Consider the following 17,676-nt stretch of genomic DNA (forward strand, 5'->3'; position numbering starts at 1 on the left):
AAACCCCGAAACAGCTGTCTGTGGATGGATACCATGCTTGGCATAGGTGGCTTTCCTTCATAGGATGCTGCCCTTCCCGTGGTTGTTCCTTCCCGGGGAAAGGCCTGGCTATTCACTGCTTGCATCGAGAAACACGTGATGGTGTCTCCGCAGCTTCTTTACATGGACCTCTAGAGTCTGACACCGGTGCGTGCGCAGTGAGAGGACGCCGACTGGCCTCCGTGTAGTAATGGCGGCTGGAATGTTTACTCAGGCAATCCGAGGCTCTGCAGGTTATCACATTTATGGGTCAACTTAAACAACAGGGCGTAGGTATGGGCTGTAGCCCCTGTATTTTCTATCTTAAAGGAGGGGGCTATTTAAGGGGGTTTTGGCCAGTATATTTCCTGCACCTACAACCAGGCACAGCGTACATCTCCGATGTGACTTAAACACACGGAAGTCCATCTTCCCATATGCCTCCTGAGGAACCACATCATGGGGGGGAAACGCGTAGAGGCAAAACCTGACCCCAGATAAGTGGATTGGGTTTTTTATTTTGTTATTGTTTTTTGGGTATTTTCACCAACTATGGACGTATAACTGGCATATATATAACATGAGTGTTCTCGCTATTTGGTATATAGCCTTCATTGTATTACCTATGTGAATGCTCCCTATGCATTCTATCGCTATTGGGGGTATAACCTTAGCTATACCATTGATGCTAATGTGTTCTCATTCATGTGTATATGCCTAGAAGGTGGAGGTGTGATGTTTATCGGCCATCTTGTGTATAATATTGCAAATCCCTAATAGGTACTCTGTATATCTCAGTTATTTAGTCATACTATCAATACTAATATATCCTCATTCATGTGTATATGCTTAGGTGGTGGAGGTGCAATATTCATCCGCCACCTTATGTAAAAGTTGCCTTTCCCTAAAAGGTACTTGGTATATCGTAGGGATTATTAGTTTATGTGTCTCTATACAGTCTGTATTTTTTCTTAAGGTCTGACCGAAGCTAGAGGGGTCCATGGTTACGGGTCACCGGTTTAGCCCCTCAGGCACCACCTGTGTATAGGATCCCCCTACTTGTGTAGGGACTCAGTGAGGGTCAACAGGGGCAGCCGCCGAGGGGCGGGGGCGCCATTTGCGTCCAAGAGGGTGCCAACCTCTGCTGACAGGCAGGGACTTTTGGCTAGGGACTCTTTAGGGTGCACTAGCCTTAGCCATTGACGGAGTACTTTAGGTTATAGGGCTCTGTACGGTCAGACCAGCCTGTGTGGGCTTGCATGTTGTTGGTGAATTACCACCTGGTGTTTGGTCTATGTGTGTGTATTTTTTCTTCTTTGGGCCCTATTGTGTGGGCTATTTTGGGGTATCAATAGTTATATAGCATCTTCACATCAAGGGACTCATAGGGCATACAGGGTGAGCCGTCGAGGAGCGGGGGCACCATATTGCGTTCAAGAGGGTGCCAACCTCCGTAGACAGGCAGGGAGTAATTTTTTAGGGATATTTAGAATTTTTTATCCCAGTTTTTCTCCCCCTATCTCTGCCCTCCTATGATCAAGCCAGGTTTTTATGGACCCACTCCCACAAAAAGGGGTTTGGGTGTCGTGCTAGTTTTTAATCCAATTGTTTTGAAATAAAGATATTGCTTATATTTGTTGTTTTTTTCTTTTTGATACTAATTTTGGACTATTATAGATTATACTTCTTTCCGATTTTTTTAATGTATTGTATGTTGCATGTTGTATGGTGCATGTCGCCGCATGTTGCATGTCGCCGCATGTTTAATGTCGCCGCATGTTTAATGTCGCCGCATGTTGAATGTTGTTGAATGTTGTCGCATGTTGTATGTCGTCGCATGTTGTTGCATGCTGTCACGTCGCATGTTCTTGCATGTCGCATGTTGGCACGTGTCATCGCATTTTGCATGTCACATGTTGTTGCATGTCACATGTTGCTGCATGTCATCGCATGGTGTATGTTGTCGCATGTTGTTGCATGCTGCGTGTCACATGTTGTCGCATGCTGTCACGTCGCATGTTCTTGCATGTTGCATGTTGGCATGTGTCATCGCATTTTGCATGCTGCATGCTCTTGCATGCAGTTGCATGCCGTCGCATGTTGAGGGTCGCATGTTGCATGTCACATGTTGCTTTTTGTGGTTGCATGTCACATGTTGTATGCCACACGCCGCATGTTGTATGTTGCTTGTCACATGTTGAATGTTTTATGTTGCATGTTACATGGCACATGTCGCATGTAGTATGTTGCATGTCACATGTGGTAGGTTGCAAGTCGTATATCTCTGGGTGTATGTCAGTGTGTATGTTGCAGGGTGTATGTTGTATGTTGTATGGTGTATGTCATATGTAATAATAATAATAATCTTTATTTATATAGCGCCAACATATTCCGCAGCGCTTTACAGTTTAAGTATGTAATCTACTGTTAGAGGAGATAAATAGATAGAAAGAAGGAATAAAGGTACCGTTACACTAAGCGACGTTGCAGCGATATAGACAACGAGCGTCGGTTGTTAGCGCCATGAAAAAACATTGCAGGCATCGTTGCTTTTGCTGTCAAACATGACGAATCACGCCGACCTGACGACCAAATAAAGTTCCGGACTTCTAGCTACGACCAGCGATGTCACAGCGGGATCCTGATCTGTTGTGATAGGCAATTCAGTATCACAATGGACATAGCGGTCAGAGCACATACAGTGATCTGACAATAACCCAAAATAATAGAACGAGCTCTGAGACGTGGGAACTCTGCAGACCGCAATCCCTAATCCTCTCCAAACAACACTAGAGGCAGCCGTGGATTGCGCCTAACTCTGCCTATGCAACTCGGCACAGCCTGAGAAACTAGCCTGAAGATAGAAAATAAGCCTACCTTGCCTCAGAGAAATACCCCAAAGGAAAAGGCAGCCCCCCACATATAATGACTGTGAGTTAAGATGAAAAGACAAACGTAGGGATGAAATAGATTCAGCAAAGAGAGGCCCGACTTTCTTAACAGAGCGAGGTTAGGAAAGATAACTTTGCGGTCTACACAAAACCCTAAAGAAAACCACGCAAAGGGGGCAAAAAGACCCTCCGTACCGAACTAATGGCACGGAGGTACACCCTTTGCGTCCCAGAGCTTCCAGCAAAACAATTAGACAAGCTGGACAGAAAAAATAGCAAACAAATAGCAAAGAAGAACTTAGCTATGCAGAGCAGCAGGCCACAGGAATGATCCAGGGAAAAACAAGTCCAACACTGGAACATTGACAGGAAGCATGGATCAAAGCATTAGGTGGAGTCAAGTAGAGAAGCACCTAACGACCTCACCAGATCACCTGAGGGAGGAAACTCAGAAGCCGCAGTACCACTTTCCTCCACAAACGGAAGCTCCCAGAGAGAATCAGCCGAAGTACCACTTGTGACCACAGGAGGGAGCTCTGCCACAGAATTCACAACACTGATCGCTGCTGTGTGTCAAACACAACGAGATCGCTATCCAGGACGCTGCAACGTCACGGATCGCTGTCGTTCTCGTTCTAAAGTTGCTCAGTGTGAAGGTACCTTAAGAAAGTTAGAAGGAATACCATAGATAGAATGAGATAGATAGCTGTAAAGAAATAGATAGAGAGATAGAGATAGATACAGTTATATGAAAAAGTTTGGGCACCCTTATTAATCTTAAGCTTAATGTTTTATAAAAATTGTTTTTTGCAACAGCTATTCCAGTTTCATATATCTAATAACTGTTGGACACAGTAATGTTTCTGCCTTGAAATGAGGTTTATTGTACAATGTGCAATCTGCATTCAAACAAAATTTGACAGGTGCATAAGTATGGGCACCCCACCAGAAAAGTGACATTAATATTTAGTAGATCCTCCTTTTGCAAAAATAACAGCCTCTAGTCGCTTCCTGTAGCTTTTAATGAGTTCCTGGATCCTGGATGAAGGAATTTTTGACCATTCTTCTTTACAAAACAATTCCAGTTCAGTTAAGTTTGATGGTCGCCGAGCATGGACAGCCCTCTTCAAATTATCCCACAGATGTTCAATGATATTCAGGTCTGGGGACTGGGATGGCTATTCCAAAACAGTGTAATTGTTCCTCTAAGATAAAGCAAAAGGAAAGAAAAAAGCCAGCTCACCGATACATGCAAGGAGCGCGGAACTTCGTCCTGACACGACGTGGTACAAATCCAAGTAAAAGAGAAAAATGTTCCAGCTTCTTGATAAAATGTAAAACTTGAATCCATCATATAAAATAGTAGAGGACACACTCCTGGGACAATACCATATCACAAGTGAAGAAAGCTACGCGTTTCGACCATACGGTCTTTGTCACAGCTGATCTACTCAGCACTCCATCCGGTATAAGAAGGACTGCCCTACCAATGGAAAGGTGAAAAAAAACTCACCTGACCAAAAGTTCTTCAGATAGTAACCAAATATAAGTCATTGCCACATATTCTACAAAATACAAGCAATGAGATATATATATATATATATATATATATATATATATATATATATATATATATATATATATATATATATATATATATATATATATATATATATATATATATATATATATATACAGTGGGGCAAAAAAGTATTTAGTCAGTCAGCAATAGTGCAAGTTCCACCACTTAAAAAGATGAGAGGCGTCTGTAATTTACATCATAGGTAGACCTCAACTATGGGAGACAAACTGAGAAAAAAAAATCCAAAAAATCACATTGTCTGTTTTTTTTAACATTTTATTTGCATATTATGGTGGAAAATAAGTATTTGGTCAGAAACAAACAATCAAGATTTCTGGCTCTCACAGACCTGTAACTTCTTCTTTAAGAGTCTCCTCTTTCCTCCACTCATTACCTGTAGTAATGGCACCTGTTTAAACTTGTTATCAGTATAAAAAGACACCTGTGCACACCCTCAAACAGTCTGACTCCAAACTCCACTATGGTGAAGACCAAAGAGCTGTCAAAGGACACCAGAAACAAAATTGTAGCCCTGCACCAGGCTGGGAAGACTGAATCTGCAATAGCCAACCAGCTTGGAGTGAAGAAATCAACAGTGGGAGCAATAATTAGAAAATGGAAGACATACAAGACCACTGATAATCTCCCTCGATCTGGGGCTCCACGCAAAATCCCGCCCCGTGGGGTCAGAATGATCACAAGAACGGTGAGCAAAAATCCCAGAACCACGCGGGGGGACCTAGTGAATGAACTGCAGAGAGCTGGGACCAATGTAACAAGGCCTACCATAAGTAACACACTACGCCACCATGGACTCAGATCCTGCAGTGCCAGACGTGTCCCACTGCTTAAGCCAGTACATGTCCGGGCCCGTCTGAAGTTTGCTAGAGAGCATTTGGATGATCCAGAGGAGTTTTGGGAGAATGTCCTATGGTCTGATGAAACCAAACTGGAACTGTTTGGTAGAAGCACAACTTGTCGTGTTTGGAGGAAAAAGAATACTGAGTTGCATCCATCAAACACCATACCTACTGTAAAGTATGGTGGTGGAAACATCATGCTTTGGGGCTGTTTCTCTGCAAAGGGGCCAGGACGACTGATCAGGGTACATGAAAGAATGAATGGGGCCATGTATCGTGAGATTTTGAGTGCAAACCTCCTTCCATCAGCAAGGGCATTGAAGATGAAACGTGGCTGGGTCTTTCAACATGACAATGATCCAAAGCACACCGCCAGGGCAACGAAGGAATGGCTTCGTAAGAAGCATTTCAAGGTCCTGGAGTGGCCTAGCCAGTCTCCAGATCTCAGCCCTATAGAAAACCTTTGGAGGGAGTTGAAAGTCCGTGTTGCCAAGCGAAAAGCCAAAAACATCACTGCTCTAGAGGAGATCTGCATGGAGGAATGGGCCAACATACCAACAACAGTGTGTGGCAACCTTGTGAAGACTTACAGAAAACGTTTGACCTCTGTCATTGCCAACAAAGGATATATTACAAAGTATTGAGATGAAATTTTGTTTCTGACCAAATACTTATTTTCCACCATAATATGCAAATAAAATGTTAAAAAAACAGACAATGTGATTTTCTGGATTTTTTTTTCTCAGTTTGTCTCCCATAGTTGAGGTCTACCTATGATGTAAATTACAGACGCCTCTCATCTTTTTAAGTGGTGGAACTTGCACTATTGCTGACTGACTAAATACTTTTTTGCCCCACTGTATATATATATATATATATATATATATACACACATATATACATACATAGGTGAAGTACAATAGGACCCGTTGAAGTGCCACTCTGCACGAAACGGCCATCGTCCGATCTTTATCCACTCCCTTCCCTGCTTTTTGTACAAAGTCCTAATAAAGTGGTGACTATTTTACCTGGGTAAGTGCGCTCCAATCTTTTTCCTTGTTTTTCCTTTATGAACTCTGTATGCTTTTGTTGGATGCAGCACTCCGTTGGTAATGAAAAGGAAATTATCAGCCATATACGCCCTTTGCATGTGGTTTTTGCTGCTGTGCACATTGGGGTCAGATTATCGGGGCAGTGCGGAAGTAGAACTTTCTTTTACCCTGTGAATTGTAGGAATTTCTTCCATATCCTTGTATATATTTTTGTGGTGGAATGTTTTCTACTTTGGAGGAGTGTGTCAATCAATCCCTCCGAGAACCCCCTTAATTTTAGCATCTGCCTCTCAAATTCCAGGCCGTCAGATGGAGATTGTCCACCTGAGGGTGGAAAAATGGTCCCCGGAAGAGAAGGTTGGGTGACGAGGGGAGGACCCAAGGGTCCGAGACCGACATCGTTTGCAGCCACGAGAACCATGGTCTCTTGGGCCAGAATGGAGCTATCAGTATAACTCTCGCTCCTTCTCTGATTTTGCGTATGACCTGTGGTAGTAATATAATTGGAGGAAAGACGTATGCCAGACTGAACTGCCAAGGGGCTTGGAGAGCGTCCAGAATGTCCGGATGATCCACTGGAGATAAGGAGGCAAATTTCCGGACTTTTTTGTTTCTTCTTGTGGCAAAGAGATCTATTTGAGGGCGACCCCATAGGGATACTATGTGAAAGATATGATGGTTTAGGCACCACTCCCCTCCCCCTGTCTCAAGGTGTGTCGACTTAAGAAGTCTGCCTGCTGGTTGCTTTCCCCTTTTATGTGAATCGCAGTAAGGGATGTCAGATGTTTCTCTGCTAGATCCAAGATTTCCCCAGCAGAAGACATCAGAGTCTCTGATCGAGTGCCTCCTTGCCTGTTTAGATACGCCACTGTGGTGGTGTTGTCGGAAAGGATTCTGACGTCTTTTCCCCGAAGCTGTGGGAGAAAATGGTATAAGGCGTATTTTACTGCATTTAGTTCCTTAAGGTTAGATGAATTGTAGCGTTCTTCTGTGTCCCATACCCTTGGCAAAAATCATTCCCCATATGACCGCTCTCTTGTTTGTCCTTTTTAGTGGTCCATGTTGTTGACCTATCCGTTTGCCTTCTTTTGCCAAACGGCCTTCTCTTAAAGGCCCTCCTGTAAAAGGGAATAGAGGAGTCAGGAAAAGCTTTTTTCCTGTCTTTTGCCTTGTTGCGTATTTCGTCTAAGGTCTTACCAAAGAGGTACTCACCCTCACATGGGATTGCGCATATTTTAGATTTTTGACTGCGCATCCCCTTTCCAGCTTTTCATCCATAGTGCTCGTCTTGCGTTATTTACGAGGCCTGCAGATCTTGCTGACAAACGGAGAGAGTCGGCGGATGCGTCCGCCATAAAAGCTGCAGCACCTCGTATTAAGGGGATGGCCACCCGTAATTTTTCTCTGGAAACTTTATCCTCAATCTGCTGGTCTAATTGGTCAATCCAAATGAGCATTGACCTGGCGGCGCAAGTGCTGGCTACTGCAGGTTTGAATATTCCTGTAGTCGCTTCCCAAGATCGCTTAAGGGATGACTCAGCTTTACGATCTAAAGGGTCGACAAGTAGTCCTGCATCCTCTACAGGTAGAGTGGACTGCTTAGAAGTCTAGGCCACGGCTGCGTCGACCTTGGGGATTTTTGTCCATGTAAGAAGCTCTTCGTCACTAAACGGATATTTCTATTTTGACGCAGAGGGTATAAAACTACTCTGATCCTGTTTCTCCCACTCTCTTTTAATTAATGCTTTCACTGCCTGGAAAACATCTTTTTCTCTCTGCTAAACCCGCAAACATTATGTCCTGCGTGGTTTGCGCACCCTTTGTCTCCTCACACCCCATGGTATTTCTAATTGATTTTACCAAATTGTCCACAATGTCTAAGGGAAAACATGGGCGTCCCTCGATCTCTGATGAAGATGATGATGATGGCTTCTGAGAGTACAGCTTGGTCAATTTCGGAATCTGACACAGGTGTTGGAATTTTGGATTTACTTTTATGTGGTTTATCCTGGGACATGGCTTTTAGTTCTTCTCTGATAATGGCACGCAAGTCCGTAATGGACACTGCCGCTCCCTGTATTGTTTCCTTAAAACAGTCCTTGCAAAGTTTTTGGGGGTATGAGTCTGGAAGGGGCTGGCTACATAAGGCATTGTTTTTTAGTCTGATCATAATAAGACATAGCGAGAGAAGGAGAAAGAGAGAGAAAGGAGGGAGACAACGTCAACTTAATAGGCAGAGTTAAAAACTCACCCAGTGATGCAATTAGTACCGGATCAGAAGGCTGAGGTCCTGTCCTGGATCCGTCGCTTTTACGAGCGGTCTCAGAGAATCCTCTAGGGCGATCTTAAGCGGGGGGGTACTGGATCTCCCTGCTGTGGAGCTCCAGGGCACCTGGGGATGACATCTTGCATCGCCGAATTACTCTGGGTTAGTGATTTAAATAGTGCGCCCTATCCGTGCAGCACTGCGCATGCGCGAGTCCGCGCTTTCTCCCCCGCCGCTGATGCCGGCCTGAACGCCCCCGGAAGTTCACCATCCACTTCCGGGGCAATCTAACTTACAGCGGTCGGCACATGCGCGGTCCAGGATTTCAGCACTGGACCGCAATGGGAACGCTGCCCTTACTCACCGGACTCCTGCCAGCCAGGGCTTCCTCCCGTACCGCCACCGCGTGATGCAGATGATGCCGGGCGGCCCTCCCCGGACCCGGCTGTCTGCATGGTTCCCCAGACGAGGAGGGAGCCGTCTAGCGGAACTCCCCCGACGCTGCTTCTAGGCTGCAGCCCCTGCCGTTCTCGCGGATACTGCACAGGCGGCATGCATAGCCCAGGTATGTTCCTCTGTAGAAGTCCTGCCGTTCCCGCAGGAACAGGAAACCTAAACTGAGGTGGAGAGGGTCGGACCGCCCCCTTTCATTTTTCTGTAGGTTTCCTGTTCCTGTGGGGCGGATCCCTCTCTCCAGTGGGGTGCTGTCGTGGCGAAGAGTAAAAAAAGCAATTTTTATAAAACATTAAGCTTAAGATTAATAGGGGTGCCCAAACTTTTTCATATAACTGTAGATAGATAGATAGATAGATAGATAGATAGATAGATAGATAGATAGATAGATAGATAGATAGATAGATAGGCGATTTTGTTACAAAACTTACACTAACAGTTCTGGATGGGAAAAGTTCACCGGCGTCCAGGACAACACTATATGCATATCCAGACTTCCGGGGAACAGAGGTTACAGTGGAAAACCGCGCATGCACAATGATGTATTGTATACTTTGCCAACAGTTGGGCAATACATACTGCGCATGCGCTAGAGACGAATGCACTGCACAACTGCAAAAAAAGAGCGTGATTTGTGCTATTCACAGATCGAGTTACGTCAGACACGCCGAGGAGCGGGGGGAGAAACAGCGATTTCACAACGCCCATTTGACCAGACCAGCGTGATTGACAGCTGAAAACGGTGGGTTTGCTAAGGTATTTTGGCAGCAAAGGTGGGGAATCAGGGGACAATAAAGGCACCATTGTAAAGCACAGCTCAGGCCATACTGAACGCTATTTTTATCTCATATTGAAAAAAAGGGGTGACAAGTTCCCTTTAAGGGTATGTGCCCAAGATCAGGAACTGCCGCAGGTTTGCATATTTATGCAGCGTCTAACCCACAGCGGCCAGATGTTACAGCATAGTGGATGGGATTTCTAGAAATCCCATGTCCACTATATACGTCCATAGTCACCTACGGATCACCCGATGATACTGACATGCGGTGTCTCCCCAGACCACAATTCGACAAATTCTCTTGCGGAGACGCTAGTCTCTGCAACAGAAATTACATCAATAGAATGTACTGAATGCGGTATATCCACATGGTTCAGTGTACACATTCCGATTCATCTGCGTTCAATAGATGGCAGTGCTTTATACGCAGTGAACATACACTGCAAGCAAAGAGCTGCTAGTTCCGGATCGTGGGCACCGGCCTTAAGTCTTATTTCTCCTATAGTTCTTTTGAAGATAACTCTGGACCCTTTACTGGTATTTTCCCAGCTATGTCACCTCATCCTTTCCTTTTAGGAATGATTTATCCACAATAATGTAGGTTCTGTGTGGTGTCACTTATCTGCTTGTCTCCTTATCTGATCCTTATTATCCGGATGACTTATTTTCCTTCATGTTATGTAACTTTTCCTTTTTACCGCTGGCACTCCATTATTAGAACTGATACTGTGTTGTAACACACAGCTATTCCTAACTGGTTTCCCGACATGTGCAGTAATTAGTAAAATACATAGAAATACCTGGAAAGTATTCCGTAATGTGTTCTTCTCATCAGTATTTTGACTCGATAACATTAATGCCTGTCTTGAGATTTCAGAAAGTAAGTTGTGAAAATGCTCTACTGCCTAAAGAAAAGAGTAATAGAAAAATAAATTCCCAGTACCTTCATCACTAAAAATTAACTGACATTACTCCTAGAGATATCTAATCTGTAGGTGGATTAAAGTGGTTTTTGTACTTTTATAAATAGGGGTAAAAATCAATCATCCAATCTGAAATGATTAAAAAGTTACCAACGTTTTAATTTGCATTCCATAAATAGGACAAATAAAAACAAGCAACTTTCTAATACATCTTATCAGACAAATCTGCTTTTATCTCCACCAGGACTAATCTATTCTCAATTTGCAGGTAAAATCTGTATTTAATGAAGACAGATTTTCTCATTACTGAGATAGGAGACGACAGTTGGTACTGCTAAAGGCAGAGCCCCTCCTCCCATATGGCAGAATCTTAGGCTTCTTTCACACTTCCGTTTTTACAATCTGCACAGGATCAGTCAAAATGTTGAAATGACGGATACTGTGCAGATTGTAAAAAAAACGGGTGCACTGGGCCCATTTTTCTGATGGACCTGTCGAGGCTATGGTGGAGATATAGAGAAATCTGCTTCTATTATGAAATAAAAATTAAAATGACAGTTAGGCTTTAATTATTAACATAATCCATTATATCAATGTGCAAATGGTACATTGAATTATTTCAGTACTTTTCTGCAACTTTTCATGGCTAAGTGCTGCTTTGTAAGGGTGGTTTCACATTTGCGTTTTTTTATTTGCGTTTTTGCGGTAAAAAACGCATGCATTTTTTTCTGCATGCGTTGTGTTGCACAAATGCAACATGTAGTATTTTTAGCGGCTTTTTTTTGCCGCAAAAAAATGCATTGCTGTCTATGTAAACGCATGCGTTTTTAACCACATGTGTTTGCATGCATTAAAAACGCATGCGTTTTAAAAAAAAAAAAAAAAAACACACTGATAAAACACCCCACACCATAAAATTGATAAAGGGATCCTACCCCTAACCCTACCCCTAATCCCTTTAAGGGTAGGGTTAGGGTTAGGGGTAGGGTTAGGATCCCTACCCCTAACCCTACCCCCTAGCTCTTTCTGTTTATAGTGGGTTTTTTACTTTATTTTGATGATTGGCAGCTGTCACACATTTATCTGAATGCGTTTAAAAAACGCAAACGCATGAAAAAACGCATGTAAACGCGTCAAAACGCCGCATTTTTTTCACCACATGCAAAAACGCATGCGTCAAAAAAACGCAGCGTTTGCACGCGTTTTTTCACCATGCGTTTTTTTTTTTTAAAAAACGCATGCGTTTTGAAACGCAAGTGTGAAACCAGCCTTAGACAGTCTTAATATCTAAGCCTACAGCCAACAAGAAATGGCCCATTTTTACTAATAATATCACCATGATCACTTTTTAATATCAAGAATCATTATCCCATTAATGAGTGAGTGAATCTGTGTGGAAGAAGAAAGACTAGCGTGAGCCGCTGAGCCCAGAGATTGACTGCAGCAGTCAGGTGACTAGAGAAAAGTGTCAGACGTGTCTGTGATTTCACATTTATTTATATACTTTAGTTCATCATCTTGGACCTTCATACATTGCATAGATTTTCTCTGGAGCACCATTGGTGCTATAAGACTAGTATTCCAATAGTTTTTATCTTAAGCAGATGTATGCTTTACATCCCCCACTCCCATTTTGGAAAACACCTTTAAGAATAGGAGTCATAATCTTACTCTGTTATTTAGCATCAACACATTTATCAATGCTTCGCATCCGGGAGTATGTTGGAAAATTATTAATATTAAAGCTGTTGTTCATGTGAATATGGTGTGAAAAAAAAACAAGACTTGATGGCTAAATAGCACCTTCTACTTCCAGACAAACTAAACAAGCGCAAGGTACACGAAAAGAAATTAGTCTCACAATAGACATTTGCCTTGCATGTATTGGGAAAAGCAGCCTTCTGGTTTTATTACCTGCGGTAGAAGTTTTACAAACACGTCTTGTTCCAACTCCAAAACATGGACATGAGGCAGAAACATTTCTGTAATTATTTTAAACAATCCTGAGAGGAAAAAATGAAAATGACAAAATGGAAATACAATATATCTTTGTAACATTAAAAAGAAAAAAAAAATTATCTTACGAATCTTTTCATTCCAGTTTTCTGAACACTGAAACCTGGAGTGCAAATAGTTAAGGAATCGGTAAATAAAATAACTGTGGGGCCATCATACTGTTTATAAGGAGGGCTGTGGAGCCAGGATACTGCATATACAGGGGTATTGTGGGGCCACCATCTACTATATAATTGTCTAAGGGTCACTTCCGTCTTTCTGTCCTTCTGTCTGTCACGGATATTTATTGGTCGCGGCCTCTGTGTCATGGAATCCAAGTCGCTGATTGGTCTCGCCAGCTACCTGTCATGGCTGCCGCGGCCAATCAGCGATGGCCACAGTCTGATTAGTCCCTCCCCTACTCCCCTGCAGTCACAGTGCCCGGTCCGTACTCCCCGTAGTCAGTGTCCCCGGCGCCCGCTCCATACTCCCCGCAGTCAGTGTCCCCGGCGCCCGCTCCATACTCCCCGCTCCATACTCCCCGCAGTCAGTGTCCCCGGCGCCCGCTCCATACTCCCCGCAGTCAGCGCCCGCTACATACTCCCCTCCGGTCACCGCTCACACAAGGTTAATGCCAGCGGTAACAGACCGCGTTATGCCGCAGGTAACTCACTCAGTAACCGCTGCTATTAATCCTGTGTGACCAAGTTTTTTTTACTATTGATGCTGCCTATTATGCGGCGTTTATTGGTATACCCCCGGATTTAAGGTCCCCCACTGCGGTGGAGGGACTCTGCACGAGTTTCCCCTGATGAGTATTCAGATTACGAAACGCGTAGGGAATATGTGTCCGTGAATATTGGGGTTAAAACTATCTTCCAGACAGCGTGGATGGGTACAGGTGTGACCGGATTTACAGGCTCCCCCCTCCGAGATGCTGTATACGTGAGTGATCCTACCCTGGCGTGTTAAGAAGCTCAGAGGTGAGATCGTTCCTGTTTTTATATCCTGTGTCTCTGAGAGAGCTGAGAAACAGGATTTACATTAATTGTGGTCTGCTAACAATTCATGTGTGCACCCCCCCTTTTGGGAGATTTTTCCTGCCTCATATATTGCACGTAGCTTACCACATATACATGTCATATACTCCTGTTTTGGAGATATTATCTCCCCTTTGGAGGTTGATACTGATAGGTTTATCTAGGTTACCTCGGGGGTTTGACGAGTTCTAGATAGATTCCTTTCGAGGAGGAATCTTTTTCTGTGAGTCCTTTATGTTTTATGTTATTTTTTTTTTTTTTGTTTGTTTTTTTGTCTTATGGTGAATTATACCAGTTTTTAATGCATATAGATTAAAGGTTATCTTTTAATATTAGTCACACCCTGCTTCATAATACTATTATGCAGCGTCAATAGTAAAAAGATCTAATGTTAAAAATAATAAAAAAAAAAAAACCTGCTATTCTCACCTTCCGTCGTCGGACGATGCGCTCCTAAATACTGCGTGGGCAGTGTTATATAGCTACGTTTCTGGGCAATATACTACGTGACTGGCCAAAATACTACGTGGGCTGGGCAATATACTACGTGGGCTGGCCAAAATACTACGTGGGCTGGGCAATATACAACGTAGGCTGGGCAATATACAACGTGGGCTGGGCAATATACAACGTGGGCTGGGCAATATACTACGTGGGCTGGGCAATATACTACGTGGGCTGGGCAATATACTACGTGGGCTGGGCAATATACTACGTGGGCTGGGCAATATACTACGTGGGCTGGGCAATATACTACGTGGGCTGGGCAATATACTACGTGGGCTGGGCAATATACTACGTGGGCTGGGCAATATACTACGTGGGCTGGGCAATATACTACGTGGGCTGGGCAATATACTACGTGGGCTGGGCAATATACTACGTGGGCTGGGCAATATACTACGTGGGCTGGGCAATATACTACGTGGGCTGGGCAATATACTACGTGGGCTGGGCAATATACTACGTGGGCTGGGCAATATACTACGTGGGCTGGGCAATATACTACGTGGGCTGGGCAATATACTACGTGGGCTGGGCAATATACTACGTGGGCTGGGCAATATACTACGTGGGCTGGGCAATATACTACGTGGGCTGGGCAATATACTACGTGGCTGGGCAATATACGTGACTGAGCAATATACTACGTGACTGGGCAATATACTACGTGGCTGGGCAATATACTACGTGGCTGAGCAATATACTACGTGGCTGGGCAATATACTACGTGGCTGGGCAATATACTACGTGGCTGGGCAATATACTACGTGGCTGGGCAATATACTACGTGGCTGGGCAATATACTACGTGGCTCTGTGCCAAATACTACTACGTGGCTGGGCAATATACTACGTGGGCTGGGCAATATACAACGTGGGCTGGGCAATATACAACGTGGGCTGGGCAATATACTACGTGGGCTGGGCAATGTACTACGTGGGCTGGGCAATGTACTACGTGGGCTGGGCAATGTACTACGTGGGCTGGGCAATATACTACGTGGGCTGGGCAATATACTACGTGGGCTGGGCAATATACTACGTGGGCTGGGCAATATACTACGTGGCTGGGCAATATACTACGTGGCTGGGCAATATAATACGTGGCTGGGCAATATACTACGTGGCTGGGCAATATACTACGTGGGCTGGGCAATATACTACGTGGGCTGGGCAATATACTACGTGGGCTGGGCAATATACTACGTGGGCTGGGCAATATACTACGTGGGCTGGGCAATATACTACGTGGGCTGGGCAATATACTACGTGGGCTGGGCAATATACTACGTGGGCTGGGCAATATAATACGTGGGCTGGGCAATATAATACGTGGGCTGGGCAATATAATACGTGGCTGGGCAATATAATACGTGGCTGGGCAATATAATACGTGGTTGGGCAATATACTACGTGGCTGGGCAATATACTACGTGGCTGGGCAATATACTACGTGGCTGGGCAATATACTACGTGGCTGGGCAATATACTACGTGGGCTGGGCAATATACTACGTGGGCTGGGCAATATACTACGTGGGCTGGGCAATATACTACGTGGGCTGGGCAATATACTACGTGGGCTGGGCAATATACTACGTGGGCTGGGCAATATACTACGTGGGCTGGGCAATATACTACGTGGGCTGGGCAATATACTACGTGGGCTGGGCAATATACTACGTGGGCTGGGCAATATAATACGTGGGCTGGGCAATATAATACGTGGCTGGGCAATATAATACGTGGCTGGGCAATATAATACGTGGTTGGGCAATATACTACGTGGCTGGGCAATATACTACGTGGCTGGGCAATATACTACGTGGCTGGGCAATATACTACGTGGCTGGGCAATATACTACGTGGACATGCATATTCTAGAATACCCAATGCGTTAGAATCAGGCCACCATCTAGTACTGTTTATAAGGAGGACTGTGGAGCCATATCGCATATACAGGGGTATTGTGGGCCACCATACTGTTTATAAAGAGGGCTGTGGAGCCATGATACAGCATATACAGGGGTATTGTGGAGCCACCATAATGTTGGTAAGGAGGGCTGTGGAGCAGTGATACTAATATATACAGTTAGGTCAATATATATTTGGACAGAGACAACATTTTTCTATTTTTGGTTATAGACATTACCACAATGAATGGTGAACAAAACAATTCAGATGCAGTTGAAGTTCAAACTTTCAGCTTTCATTTGAGGGTATTCACATTATCACTTTAAGGCTATGTGCACACGTTGAGGATTAGGCTTAGGAATTTCTGGTGCAGATTCTGCCTCTCCTGGCAGAAAATGCACCTGCGGATTTGTCATTTTGTGCGGTTCTGCAGCGTTTTTTTTGTGCGTTTTTGCTGCGTTTTTTACCCCTGCGGTTTTCTATAATGGAATGGGTACAAATACGCTGCAGATTCACAAAAAAGAAGTGACATGCTACTTCTTTTAAACCGCAGCGTTTCTGCAGCGGATTCTCCGCAAAGTGTGCACAGCATTTTTTTTTTCTCATTGATTTACATTGTACTGTAAATCAATTGCGGATCTGCAGCGCTTCTGCACCTCAAAAAAAGCTGCAGATCCGCAGAGAATCCGCAACGTGTGCACATACCCTAAAATTGGATGAAGGGTTTAGGAGTTTCAGCTCCTTAACATGTGCCACCCTGTTTTTAAAAAGGGACCAAAAGTAATTGGACAGATTCAATAATTTTAACCCCTTCCCGACCCATGACGCCACGTAGGCGTCATGAAAGTCGGTGCCATTCCGACCCATGACGCCTATGCGGCGTCATGGAAAGATCGCGTCCCTGCAGATCGGGTGAAAGGGTTAACTCCCATTTCACCCGATCTGCAGGGACAGGGGGAGTGGTAGTTTAGCCCAGGGGGGGTGGCTTCACCCCCTCGTGGCTACGATCGCTCTGATTGGCTGTTGAAAGTGAAACTGCCAATCAGAGCGATTTGTAATATTTCACCCATTATAACGGGTGAAATATTACAATCCAGCCATGGCCGATGCTGAAATATCATCGGCCATGGCTGGAAATACTAGTGTGCCCCCACCCCACCCCTCCGATCGCCCCCCCACCCCCCCGATCTGGCCGGTACACTGCTCCGGCTCCCCTCCGTCCTGTGCTCCGCTCCCCCCCGTGCTCGTGTCCGCTCCCCCCGTGCTCCAATCACCCCCCCGTGCTCCAATCACCCCCCCTGCACTCCGATCCACCCCCCCCGTGCTCCGTTCCACCCCCCCGTGCTCCATTCCAGCCCCCCCGCGCTCCGTTCCACCCCTCCCGCGCTCCGATTCCCCCCCC

The 17,676-nt window shown here is 44.7% G+C and overlaps 1 protein-coding gene across 2 annotated transcripts in view; it reads right to left on the reverse strand.

Moving 5' to 3' along the window:
* FIRRM (FIGNL1 interacting regulator of recombination and mitosis) overlaps positions 1 to 17,676 on the reverse strand; it is a 693,335-nt gene that overhangs the window by 657,843 nt on the left and 17,816 nt on the right. For both annotated transcript variants that reach the window (XM_069737142.1, XM_069737143.1), the window contains exons 2-4: positions 12,908 to 12,942; positions 12,738 to 12,826; positions 10,701 to 10,805 (exon numbers count right to left, since the gene is read on the reverse strand). In XM_069737142.1, coding sequence (XP_069593243.1) covers positions 10,701 to 10,805; positions 12,738 to 12,826; positions 12,908 to 12,942 — 229 coding nt within the window. The remainder of the gene's footprint in view (positions 1 to 10,700; positions 10,806 to 12,737; positions 12,827 to 12,907; positions 12,943 to 17,676) is intronic.

Source organism: Ranitomeya imitator, chromosome 8 (assembly GCF_032444005.1).
Source record: "Ranitomeya imitator isolate aRanImi1 chromosome 8, aRanImi1.pri, whole genome shotgun sequence".
Classification (NCBI taxonomy): domain Eukaryota; kingdom Metazoa; phylum Chordata; class Amphibia; order Anura; family Dendrobatidae; genus Ranitomeya; species Ranitomeya imitator.